This window comes from Penicillium lagena (assembly GCF_028827675.1).
Source record: "Penicillium lagena strain IBT 129212 chromosome Unknown utg000007l_segment0_segment0, whole genome shotgun sequence".
NCBI classification, from domain to species: Eukaryota; Fungi; Ascomycota; class Eurotiomycetes; order Eurotiales; family Aspergillaceae; genus Penicillium; species Penicillium lagena.
Genome location: NW_026623228.1, coordinates 2,123,136 through 2,135,500, shown reverse-complemented (window position 1 = coordinate 2,135,500; position 12,365 = coordinate 2,123,136). Strand labels below are relative to the sequence as shown.

The following is a 12,365-nucleotide window of genomic DNA, read 5'->3' as shown; positions in this document are numbered from 1 at the left end:
ATTTCACACCGGGCCTTTATTATCTTTTTATCTTCTTCTTCTTTCTTTGTATATATATACAATTGCGAATAGCTGCGCGCTCCTTCCAACATGACTATCATTCCCGGATGGCGCGCTCTGGCGCTGTCTCTGGCAGCTCTTGCCCCGGCAGCAATGGCAGACATCTGTTCGACACTTCAACAGGCAAACATCGATGTCGAGTACCCATTGTCGCTGACCTACAACTACGACCTGACCCAGTACTGGTCCGCCGCATGCAGTGCTCTTCGGCCGACATGTATTGCCGCTCCCTCCAGTGCTGCGGAGATGTCGCAGATTATCACGGAGCTGCACAAAGTCGAGACCCTGTTTGCCGTCAAGTCCGGTGGCCACAACCCGAACAATGGGTGGGCCAGTATCGAGAACGGCCTGCTGATTTCCACCAAGAACCTGAACCAGGTGAATTATAACGAGGAGGACCAGACCGCTGTCATTGGTCCTGGTCTTTCATGGGAAGAGGCCCAGGCGGGCCTGGATGGAACTGGTCAGGCCGTTGTTGGAGGCCGGCTTGGGGGCGTGGGTGTTGGAGGATATATGCTTGGATGTATGTTCTTCTTGGAGGCTGGTAGCGTATTTCGTCTAACGAAGATCAGGTGGAATGAGCTTCTTGAGCACCCAGTACGGCTGGGCCGCCAACAACGTGGTCAACTACGAAGTGGTTCTGGCCAATGGTACTATCGTGAATGCTAACGAAGACGAGAACAACGGTAAAGAGCTTCGCACGCAGCTTCTTGTGCAAGATACTAATCCTTTATAGATCTCTTCGCTGCTCTGAAGGGAGGCGGCAACAACTTCGGCGTGGTGACAGCGTACACGATGCGAACGCACCCTGTGGGCAAGGTGTGGGGTGGCAATTACATTTTCACGGCCGACAAGACGCCACAGATTCTTGCTGCCCTGCGCAACTTTGTGGCCGACTACCCGGATGACAAGGCGGCCATTATCCTGACCAGCGAACATGGCGCTGTCATCGACCTCTGGATCATGTTCCTTTTCTACGATGGGCCTGAACCCCCGGCGGGAGTCTTTGACGAGTTCTCGGCCATTGACCATACCTCTACCGCGAAGACGTGGGATAGCTACTACGACTTGCTGAAGAACAATGACTTCTTTATTCTGCAGTATGTACCTACCATCATTCTCAAGGGCGTGACTGACATGCGGCACAGTGGACAACGCTACACCATCGCCACGGAGACGACACCAGTGCCAGACAACTCTAGTGTGTTACAGGAGTACTATGACCACTGGTTCCAGGTCACCGAGTCTGTGCTGGACGTGACGGGCGTTTTAGGCTCGATTGCCTTCCAGCCCGTCCCGAAGTCATTCAGCCAAAAGGCCAAGGCAAACGGCGGCGTAAGACCATCCACTCTTTTCTAAAATGAAACACCATTAACGCAATAACAGGACCTCCTCGACGTCCCAACGGACACGAACTACATTTTCATGGAACTGGACTTCTCGTACGCGCTCTCCCTCGACGACGACACAATCGACCAAGCCAACCAGAACCTCTATGGGGGAATGAATACTATCGTACAGAAGAACATCGACCAGGGTGCGCTGCCAGATGTGTACCGGCCTCTGTTCATGAATGACGCCTACTACCGCCAGGATTACTGGAGTCGCATCAAGCCGGAGTCGCACCAATTCGCGCTGGAGACGCGATTGCGCTATGACCCGGATGGATTCTTCCAGACCCGGACCAGTGGTGGATGGAGATTGCCAGCCCAGTAATGATGGGATGTTTCTATCTTATAATAGTCAATAGTCCGATAATTATAATTGATGGTGACTTAATGAAAGGAAGATATTAATATCAAGTTCTAGCCAAGTCCTTTGCGAGTAGGCCTTGAAACCCTTTCGCACGAATTGACCTATCGGGGCGCATCGCCTTGAAGATATATTTAAAACCGACCAAGGATCGTCGATTTCTATTATTATAGGACACACAGAATCGGAGAATAGACCCCCAACCGCTGGGACTGGAACCGGCTGGCAATAAACAACGGACTGGAGACTAGACCGGGGCTGAAACACGATCTACCCTGCAGATGTAGTTACAGGAAGGGCCAGGGGTAATTAAACAGCCGCCTGCGTCAGAAATGTAGGCGCCGGCACAGCGGGTGGCTCAGAAGGGCTCGGAACCCATTAGGGTTCTCCCCCACGCGCCCGGGTGGATCTGCGCAATCAAGACCCAGCCACGAGCTAGAGAGCTTAGGAGCTTGGGGTCTGAATGGTACCTGATTTGGAGCTTGGTTATTTATTTCTACATTATTTATTTGTTTGAGAGAGTGAGTGGACATGATCTCATTTGTTCTGGTGCGGCGGCTGCTTTTAGACATTCTCTGACAGGAATAAACAAATGCCAGGAGTCTAGGCTCTTGATACTAAATCTGTCTGCCGGTTAGATCGATCTGGGCTTCTTTGTTGGAGCGGAGGGTATAAAAAGCAGGCTGGACTTCGTTGAAGATAGACCTTTCCTTTAGCAAATCCAATCGCTAGAAAGACAAAGACACCCACACTCCCTTTGTTCATATTTCCTTGCATTTTATCTTTTATCCAGTCTCTCCTTTATATTCACCGGGTTACTCCGACTGTTAAGTCGTCGACGACATCTACATCAATTCCAGATTAATTACACACACTCATTGCACGTCTTCATACGAAATGGCTCGTTACGGCTCCTTGGGCGCTACCTTCCAACTCGCGCGCCTCTTCCAGGCATGCTCACTGATCGCTATCATCGGGATGACGGCCAAATTCATTTCATCCATTGTGTCGAGCAACGACACGCCTCCGAATGTGCTGATTGGGACCATCAGCGTGGTATGTACCCCCTCCTCCCTCCCTCCCTTCTTCAATACAAAAACGAGAGCCACCCAACGAATCTAATCGATCCCTAAAATAAAAAGACCAGCATCGCAGTCCTATACTGCCTCATAACCTCCATTCTCTTCTTAGACGACATCCTCCCCTTCCTCGCCTGCTCCGCCCTCGATTTTTTGTTACTGATCGCCCTCGTCGTCGTGGCGGTGGTACTGGGCAAACCGCTCTCCTACCTCAAGTGCAGCACGCTAGCGAGCCTGAACGATAAGGATGCGACAGCGTATGCGTTCTCCTCGCATCTATCCAGCGAGCTGGCTAGCCTGAGCGGGAAGATCGATTATCAGGCGTGGATTGGAGCGAGTAAGCCGATTTGTTATGAGACGAAGGCTATTTGGGGGTTGAGTATTGCTCTCTGGTGAGTTTTTTTCTTTCTTTTTCTTGAATACAGCATTCTGGTGTTCCTAGCTGAGTGGAAGTTTGCTAATATTGATGATTAGCGTCCTGTTCCTATTTTCTGCGCTTTGCAGTGTTTGTCTATGGAGACAGAAGATTGCTCTTGCGAAGGAGTAAGTCATGGGGTTGGTTTTGTAGGTGGACTCTGCAGAGCAGAGTAGGCACAAACAAGCATAAGCACAAGGAGGGCGGGAGGATAAAATGGGCATGATGAGGTATTTGGCAAATTTGTTTTGAGTACGGGTTTTCTGTTTCTATTATATACGGCAGCGAGGGCATTAATGGTTCTATGTTCGCATTATTGTGATTATTATACTGTTCAAGTATCCAAAATGACTAGTTACCAACCATCAACAAAAAGACTCAAGCATATATATTCCAATAAGACTTACTCAAAAGACCAAAAAAAAAAATCAACCCGAACTAACAGGCGGAATAATAGCAACTTCCTGGCGGCTCAGAATAACGATCTCCTTATCAGCCTCAATATCAACGTACTCCCCCTCCACACTGACGCCACAGCTGCGGAGGACTTTCTCGGTTATCCCGGGGTAGCGCTCCTCTAGTAGTGGGAAGAGAGCGGACAGTGATAGTGGAGCAGGGAGAGACTCTGTGTTTTTGGAGGTGTATTGGGATGCTGTTGCGAAGTAGTGGATGGTGAATGTTTCTGTCTGTGTCCCTGTCCCACTCGTGGGATCGGGACCGATGTTTGGGTTGGATGGCGTGGACATGTTTGCAAAGTAATGTGAGAGCGGTATTGGATTGTATTATTTATTGAAATGAGTTGAAGTGAACTGAATTGAATAGAGGTTGATTGAGGAAGAAGTTAAAGTTGAGGTTCAGCTGGATTTCTCAAAAAATGCGGGGTCCGGAAACCTCCGATTTAGATACAACACGCCACTAACCAACCCATAAGCTAAATATGCCAGCCAGCCATCCTATTCATAAGGAAAAGAGAGAGAAAAAACGGCAACCATCTAGCTAGGTACAATACAACCACACCACACAACACAACACAATCAAGCCAACTCGCGGAACGCACGGCTCAGATCCGCCTTGAGATCCTCCCAATTCTCCAACCCGATACTAACGCGCAGCAAACGGCGATCGACCGTGGTATCCGACATAGTGCGCCACTCAATCAGGGATTCCACGCCACCGAGCGAAGTAGCATGCTGGAAGAAATGCAATTTACTCGGCAGGTTACGCGCGAAGATCTCCTCTTTCATCTGGATGGAGAAGACAGGACCGAAGCCATTGGGCATTTGGTTCTTGAGCCAGTCGCCCTCGACCCGTTGCAGACTTGCGTGGAAGATTTCGCCCAGCACGGCTTGCACGGCAGCTTCGTCGCTCCCTGGGGCAGGGTTGGAGGCTCGCAGGGCGGAGTCGAGCCAGGAGACGAGACGGGTTGCGTTGTCGCTTTGGCGTTGGACGCGAATTTCGAGGGTGCGGAGGCTGCGGACGCCGAGCCAGCTTTCCATGTTGCCCATTACGCTGCCGATGAAGAGTCTGTCTAGGTGGAGTTGCTTGGCCCAGTCCTCGCGCTGGGTGACTAGCACGCCGCACAGGACGTCGCTGTGTCCGCCGAAATATTTCGATCCGGAATGCATAACTAGATCGGAGCCATGCTTGAACGGATCCTGGAGGCCTGGCGGCGCAAACGTGCTGTCGACGATCAGGTAGGCGCCGCGCGAATGTGCCTTCTCCGCGTAGGCGGCGATGTCGAACGCGATGCCTTGGGGGTTGACCGGTGTCTCAAGGAGGATGACGTCGCCGGCTTCCAATTGTTCCGCAGGACAGTCCAGATCGAGTTTCTTCAGTCCGGTCAGACGAGTGAACAAGCCGATCACTCCGTGGCAGCCGTGGTAGCCATCACCGATGGCAATGCGGCGTGGATTGAGCAGAGTCAAGGCGGCGTGCAGAGCAGAGAGGCCGGACGAGTAGCTGAGGGCTTTGCCATTACAGAGGGAGGAGAGGATAGTTTCAAAGCGAGTGAAATTGGGTGCGGTGAACCGGGAGTAAACGTGAGAGGTAGGCTTGGGGTTTTCGAACTACATTTGTATTCGCCATTAGAAAGGGGGAGCCAGAGAGCAAGACCGGACGTCAATTCATACGGTGGAAACATCTGCAGCCGGCATCAGATCCTCCGGGTTGTCAGAGTACCGGAAGGTGGTGGATAGGTGCAACGGAGGAGCGACATCGGTGACGACGTTAAGCACGTCGTCAGCATGGAGCGAGCGCGTGGCGGCGCCAATGGCCTCGCTAGAATGCGACATGGTAGGAGAATGGAATATGCTATGTAGGAAGGGGTTGTAATTGTTGTATGCACAGGGAAAGAGTCGGAGTAGGAGTAAGTAGGTACTGATACAGGCCATCGAGTCCTGAGGGGTCTGGTGGGGGGATGGGCCTCACGTGATTTGCCGGAAATCACGTTATCAGCGCCGCAGAGAACCCATGCGGGAAGCCTCACGCACGGAGCCGGGTAGGGCATCTTTGAAGCGGCTGCGGTCTGAACAGTCAGTTAGAGAGAGAATTTACCGGTGTATGCCAGATGGAAAACTCACCAGTCTCCGAATCGAACGCAATGGTTATATCGTCATGTTCGATTGGATACTCGGGCATGTCCAGACACACAAAGTCGGATGCCGGGTCAGGGTCCGTCTTAGGCAGCGCAAACTTGCAATCGACAATGCGGATGCCGAATCTGCTGGACCGGGAGAAGGACTCCATCAAGTCGGTGCCCTTGAGCACAAAGTTCATGCACGTCCCGTGCTGGAAATCCGAGAAGAAGGCCAGCATCTGTGTAAGATTCTCCTGCTGGACGATCTGAACGCGAGTCAGATTGGCTTCCCATTTCTTGTAGATTGGGACCATGCTGCGTCGGCGGGATATAATGAAGGAGGAGGCGACCCTGATCCGTCAGCGCCAAGAATTGAAAAGGATTGAACATCAACACTTACCCATCGTAAAGGACCTGGAAGCCAGTCACGGCGGCTTCGAATGCATGGAGATCTGAACAAAATCAGCAATGAAATGGCACCCACCCCAAAAGAGCTTACCCTTCACCGAGCCAAAGTCAAAGCGGCGGATCATTGGCTTCGCAGTGAGCTTCTCCAGGAACGCCGACAACTGATCCGGCAGTTCGGGGCGAATCAGGTTGTCGGCCAGCGACAGAGTCAGATCTTGCTGTGCGGGCCGAAACAGGCTCATGCTGGTTTTGCGAGAGACATCCAGGCTCAACTTCAATTCACCAGGCCCTGGGAATTGCGTTAGCAGATAACAAGGAATATAAACGAAAGTAATCCCACCTAGATTGATACGATCGGTGACCGACCCCCATTCGGTAGCAACAAAAGCTCTCAAATGCTCCGACAGAATCGTAGGCCCATACCCATGCTCTACAAAGTTATGCTGCTGGTCGATCACAAACACGTTGCCGGCAGGGAACTTGAGATAAGTGACCGGCGGCAAACCGGTAGCTTTATCCCCAGGCTGTTCGATTGAATATCCCCGGGTGGGGATTTCCGATGTCTTGGTTTCCCCGTCTCGAGGAGACATGCCAAGTAGCAAAGAATGCATCCGGGTGCGCTCTTCCACCTCATGGAAGGTCATCAACATGGACCGCATGCGTCCATCCTCGGTAACCTTGAGCAGCAGAGCCGGAGCTCCATTCTCGCCCCTCAAAAGACCAAACACAACAGGCGTGCCATTCCCCATAATGTGACGCACGCAACTCAGCGTCTTCACTTTGGGGCTTGTCAACACAACAAGCCGGAAGCCCTGGTGCACATTGCGCGTCCCTGTGCCCTCGGTCACTCTCATCGACCGCTCAAACAAACGCATTCGACATCGCTCTAATGGCTCCGAGGGAAAGGCTTTGGGCGTGCCTGGGTCCATGTAATGGAAGACCTTGAGAGTACTCTCAAAAACCAGACTCTCTCCGGATTCCGGTTGGAGACTGGCTTCCGACTTGCGGGTATATTTGACAATATTCCACAACGTCTTGAAATCATCCTCTTTAAACATCACATCCAGCTCGAATCCTCGCGGGAGCTTGACCCGCATGGTATGCGCCCGCACTTGCCAGTCCACATCATCCCATGTAGGTCCTTGTTTGCGGTCGGATTGGATCATGATATTGACGAGTTGACTCTGGCTCGTGATGGCAGCGTGCACGTACCAATCTGACCGTTCTCGAATGATGGTCAATGCGCAGGGCATGGCGTATTGCTGGCCTTCATCGTCGGTGGAGCTAATGCACACCTGCACAAACATACTACCGTAGGTGAAGAACCGGTTCGTGTCTCCCATCGGCATCATGTGGATCATATTAGGTGCCCTGCCTGAGTGGTCCACCAACATCGATCTTGACACAGAACCAGACAGCACCACGGAGACATCGGGCGCAAAGAACGGGTATCGCAGCCACACCGTAGTATCCAGCTGATTGGTCGAGTCGACGTCCGACACGATGATTGAAAGAATGTTGTTGCGTTTGATGGACATGGACAGCGACCGGAGATGGCTGATGCAGGTCTGATGTAAACTGAGGAGATCGGCCATGTCCTGGTCGCCTGTGGTGGTGACGACTCCCATGAGCGCGTCCACACTCATTGAATCACCGTATCGGGCGAGTTCATAATGTGTCGGTAGGATATTCTCGTTAATCCACAATGCTTTACCAAGATCCACCACGGCTTGCTTAGCGTAACTCGGAGGGCAGTTTGATCGAGCGCGGGCATACGTTTCCAGTCGTGTTTTGCCTCGCAAGAACCACCACACCGCCGCGCGAACCCATTCTGCCAAAGAGGTTTCCATCAACGGCTTGACGCTCTCAGCGGCCAGCCGGAGAAGACTGTCATAGTGAGACATGTAATCCTTGAACTCGGTAAATGCAACGTCGCCCAACTGATTGGCAACTCCCTTCAAGGTATACTTGGGAGGCTGAGGACTGCGGGACGGCTCCCGGTTCTCTCGGCTAGATGGTTGAGGCATTTGGGGCTGTTCATGAGCCGGCACTTTTGGAGGAGGCGAGGTGTGTATCTCAGGAGGGCTTCCAGCCATGAGGTGAGGCGGTAGTCGTGGCTCAGTCGGGCTGAAATTGATGGGCTGGCGGTGAACCGCGGGAGTAGCAGGATGGCGAATGGATTGGATGGCCGACTTGACAGATGGAGCGCCAGCGTTTGTTCCTGCCATTGAGAGTGGGGGTGTTTCATAGTCTGACTCCTCAGGACTGCTCCGGGGCAGGTCCGAGGGCAGCTCCGGGGGTAGGTCCGAGGGCAGCTCCGGGGGCAGTTCAGGACTGGGATAGTCAGAGTCGTCATTGTCATCGTCCGGGATGTCTTCATCATCGAAACGATGTTGTAGCGCGAGGCCTTCCTCGGCTTGCATCTTGTCCCGTACACGCTCCGCAAAGGAATGTGATTCCCCTCGGAAGGACAAACGCGAACCGGAATCGCTCTCAGACAGCGTGTTGAGGAACTCCGCGTCACGAGGGTTGTGCATCAGCGGCGGTTTCCAGTCCTGGATATTGGCCCCGTCGTCCTGGCCCTTGGAGTAGGCTTTGTATTGAGATTTGACTTCACCATCGGCCAGCGAGGTGTTGACACGAAGATTCGGTACATTACCCCGCGATGGGGACGGCTCCTGTGAGGGGGCCACATTGCCCGGGCTCAGAGCACCCCGACTGCGCGATCGTTGCCGAGACCTGGAGATTTCGATTGTTGGCGCTTCTGCCTCATCACCTCCCTCCCCAATCACATCGGGGGTTTGATTCGAGAAACCCACCCGGAGTCCCTTGCGGCCGCGGGGTTTGCGAGGGGGAGGGGGTTCATCCGAGAAGTTGAAACTCGTGTAGTTCTCGTTGACCGACGGAACAATAGGGGGTGGAGGCACGCGCGAGACGTCCTGTGCGGAGGGAATCCGGTGTGCTGTTGTGATCGTCGGCGGAGGAAGGCCTCTGGGATCGAAGTTGGGGGGTGGAAAGGCATCTGTGTTGGGACGTGTCGAGCCTAGGAAGGCTTCAATCTGCTGGTCAGGTGTTGAGCGGTTCTTGTCCTTGTTGAACAGCTTGTCCTTCCATAGCGACTTCTTAGCTGGTTTGCGCTGTCCCTGCTCGGCAGCAATAAAAGCAAACGGGTCATCGGCAGGCATGTCGGCAGGTAATGGGATCCAGAGGCCAGGCAAGTTCTGTCAACATCGCACGCCCGGCGCCCAAGTCACAAACCAGGGAGCCAGTCCTTATCGGCCTCCGCGTGGAGTCCCCCTCCCCGAAGTGGGTGGTGATAATGTATCGCTCAAGATGCGCCTCCGATCGACAGGGGCTGGGGAGGGGCGATAGGTGATGGAGGTGCCAGACCAGACGGTATCACAGTGTGGGGGGGGAGGATAAAGGGGGAGGGGGGGAGGGTAACCGACGTGGGCTGAGCGAACGAGGGAGATTATTGTGTGGGTGGAATTGGCAAGCCCGCACGGCAGGGGAGAGAGGAGGGGCTTTGGCGATCGCAGCGCCCGTGCATGCGCTGGTGTTGCTGTTGGGAAGGGAGGAGGAGGGATAGGAGGAAGAAAAGGTGATGTCAAGGGAATAATGGTTAGTTAGAGCAGAGAAGAGGAGTGGTTCCTCAGGCAGCGAGGAAGATCCCTAACGAAGCTGGACCAGCAGCGATACCTGGGGGATGTGGATCAAGGGAGGAATGAGAGTGACTCCGCAGGTACGACGCCTCCCGTGGTGGAGAGGTGCCAGAGCAGGTCACTCTGAAGTCACTCTGACTCCTATACTCGACTACATATCATTGAATCTTTATGATCGGTAATTGTTCTAGTGAGTCGTTGCTCTTTAGTATCAGCACGAGGCGAGATACCATAAAAACCAGGGCGTCTCAGCATGAAACGCAACTAGTCCCAGCCGGGCTGGGAGTGGACCGCACTGCGGCAGCTACCACTGACGAACTAATTGTATTCAACTGCCCGGCTTGCCCCTTTTGTCCTTCCCGCAAGGCATGGAGGTGCAGGCCGTCGACATCCTTGCTGCGGCAGTTGTTCTAATTTGCCGATCAGATGTATGCACCTCTATATCGACTGCTCGATCATGTCCCCGATATTTAATATTGAACAGATGAACATGTTCGTTCCTGGGACGACAGTCCAAGGTTCGGGTGGACCCCAAGGTTGCACCACAACCAGCGAATAACAATCTCCACCAGGTAGAGAATAGGCAAAATCTCCGGTCATCATCATCTCCTTGCGTCGACACAAGTACTCGTGCTCATCCTGACAGGCAGCATTCTTGTAGTAATGCACCGTAGAGAACCGGAGTAACCCGGATCATCCTAGCCGGGATGTTCGCCGCAGATCGACACTGATCGCGATTGATCGTCATAAGCTACCATTGCTTATATCGAGTTTCCTACCATGTATGTCGTCGGGGAAAGCAGTAGTAGGAATACCGCAGGGGCCAAAATAGGTCATCACCCAGTCACAACTTACCTCACAACTGCCCTCATATACAAACTTGACAATCTGTACATACAGCGAATATAGCATCACTAAGATTGAAGAACACCTAACCAAGCTATGTAGTTATACCACAAGTTGGAAACCAAGCCGCTCCTTAATTATTGCACGAGCCTTATTCGCCGCGTTTCTCTGCCAGCCTAATGAAATATGAGATGTTGCGATAGTTCTTAAGGATCCGTAAATCATGACTGCGTCTGCCCATCCGAGATTGAAATTGCTACCGATACCTTGTCGCATGTCCTGCGCGTGTAAGATCCTCGTAGCTGTGGCGCGAAAAGTTGCAATGCAGTGTTCTTGCATCGCGGTGGAATGAATGTGCTGCTGATGTGAACAGTCTTCTTGGCAGACACGAAGTAGAAAAGTTAAAACGCTCGCCGAGAGATGCATTTGGAAATTTCCTTGATATGCATGCACTCCGATAGACGATCTGGAGTGCTGAGTTGAATTATATGAAGAACTCCAAGTGTTCTCCGTCTCGTCCATCTGTTGCAATATGGACGAGTAAGCGGCCAACACCAAGTCCGAATTCCCAACTAACACCTTTCGAATCTGACTGCAAAGGCGGGTGCAGTAGTAGGCAAAGACACATGCTTGAATCATGATACACTCGGATGGCTTCAAATACTGGCAGAGTTTGTAGATCCAGCTCATCACTTCTGTAGGAGACTCCCGGCCGGCGATAAGTGCTTTGGCTTGCTAGTTTCGTTGGTCAGAATCGTCGACTATAAAACCTCGGGGCCAGGAGGTCCTACAGTGCAATAACAGACAAACCAGACGAGATTCCGTCCATCATCTCTGGTGAACTGCTCCGGATCCCGGAGGTCAATCAAAGAGGCCATGCCTCGACAGTGGCGGTTTCCCTCCTCTGATCCTGCAGTAGATGTGAGATGGGGATTCGATAGGAACGTTGGGTCAGTTAGTCCTCTCGTCTATAATTTCGCACTGATGTGTCACTTTTACCTCGTACACCACGAACATCCAAATCGCCAACAATGTGCTGTCATTCCTGTATTGACCGGGCTCACCTAGAGCCACATTGACGACCCTAAGTGCGGTCCCATACGCCCGGGTTCTGTTGGCAATTGCATCTGCCGACCCGCTCATACTCGCTAAATATGCACATGCAATGGCATCACAAACCGCATAGACCGGAGACCCTTCTTGCGTGCTGGTTATGAGGCGTGGAATGGTAGCGAACAGGCTGCTGTCTCTGCTAGTATCCACAACCTTGACGGAGAACTTGCCTAGGACCAAAGGAATCACATGGTGGCTCCACACCTGAGAGGGCTCGTATATGATTTGGACAGATGGTATGTCGCCGTCTTCGGCAGAGTCCGCTTGGATCATTGGCGGATCGTGATAGCGCACTTTCTGATGAAGGCTCGGGTGAAACGACGACATGTTGGTAAGGCGGAAACGCATGCTGACCTCATCTCGATAGCCTGAACAGGATTTTCCTGCTCGTAGACATTGACTACAGGACGGACGTGCAAGATCACACTGGAACTAGGTTGATAACTGGACATAAT

At 52.6% G+C, this 12,365-nt stretch overlaps 6 protein-coding genes across 6 annotated transcripts; 2 read left to right on the top strand and 4 right to left on the bottom strand.

Moving 5' to 3' along the window:
- Positions 1–90: 90 nt before the first annotated feature.
- N7510_010396 (FAD-binding oxidoreductase) lies at positions 91–1,776 on the top strand (the record flags this gene model as incomplete). The annotated part of the gene is made up of 5 exons (XM_056982321.1): positions 91–583; positions 633–746; positions 797–1,160; positions 1,209–1,395; positions 1,447–1,776. The coding sequence occupies 5 exons, from the start codon at positions 91–93 to the stop codon at positions 1,774–1,776; spliced, it is 1,488 nt and encodes a 495-aa protein (XP_056830157.1).
- Positions 1,777–2,709: 933 nt separating this feature from the next.
- Positions 2,710–3,287, top strand: N7510_010395 (uncharacterized protein; the record flags this gene model as incomplete). The annotated part of the gene is made up of 2 exons (XM_056982320.1): positions 2,710–2,868; positions 2,955–3,287. The coding sequence occupies 2 exons, from the start codon at positions 2,710–2,712 to the stop codon at positions 3,285–3,287; spliced, it is 492 nt and encodes a 163-aa protein (XP_056830156.1).
- Positions 3,288–3,734: 447 nt separating this feature from the next.
- On the bottom strand, positions 3,735–4,052 carry N7510_010394 (MoaD/ThiS family protein; the record flags this gene model as incomplete). Its single annotated transcript, XM_056982319.1, has 1 exon — positions 3,735–4,052. One exon carries the CDS (start codon positions 4,050–4,052, stop codon positions 3,735–3,737), a length of 318 nt encoding a protein of 105 aa, XP_056830155.1.
- Positions 4,053–4,340: 288 nt separating this feature from the next.
- Positions 4,341–6,195, bottom strand: N7510_010393 (cystathionine gamma-synthase; the record flags this gene model as incomplete). Its single annotated transcript, XM_056982318.1, has 3 exons — positions 4,341–5,372; positions 5,436–5,616; positions 5,882–6,195. The coding sequence occupies 3 exons, from the start codon at positions 6,193–6,195 to the stop codon at positions 4,341–4,343; spliced, it is 1,527 nt and encodes a 508-aa protein (XP_056830154.1).
- A 111-nt stretch (positions 6,196–6,306) lies between these two features.
- Positions 6,307–9,474, bottom strand: N7510_010392 (uncharacterized protein; the record flags this gene model as incomplete). The annotated part of the gene is made up of 1 exon (XM_056982317.1): positions 6,307–9,474. One exon carries the CDS (start codon positions 9,472–9,474, stop codon positions 6,307–6,309), a length of 3,168 nt encoding a protein of 1,055 aa, XP_056830153.1.
- Positions 9,475–11,486: 2,012 nt separating this feature from the next.
- Positions 11,487–12,183, bottom strand: N7510_010391 (uncharacterized protein; the record flags this gene model as incomplete). Its single annotated transcript, XM_056982316.1, has 3 exons — positions 11,487–11,532; positions 11,608–11,707; positions 11,862–12,183. 3 exons carry the CDS (start codon positions 12,181–12,183, stop codon positions 11,487–11,489), a joined length of 468 nt encoding a protein of 155 aa, XP_056830152.1.
- Positions 12,184–12,365: the final 182 nt, after the last annotated feature.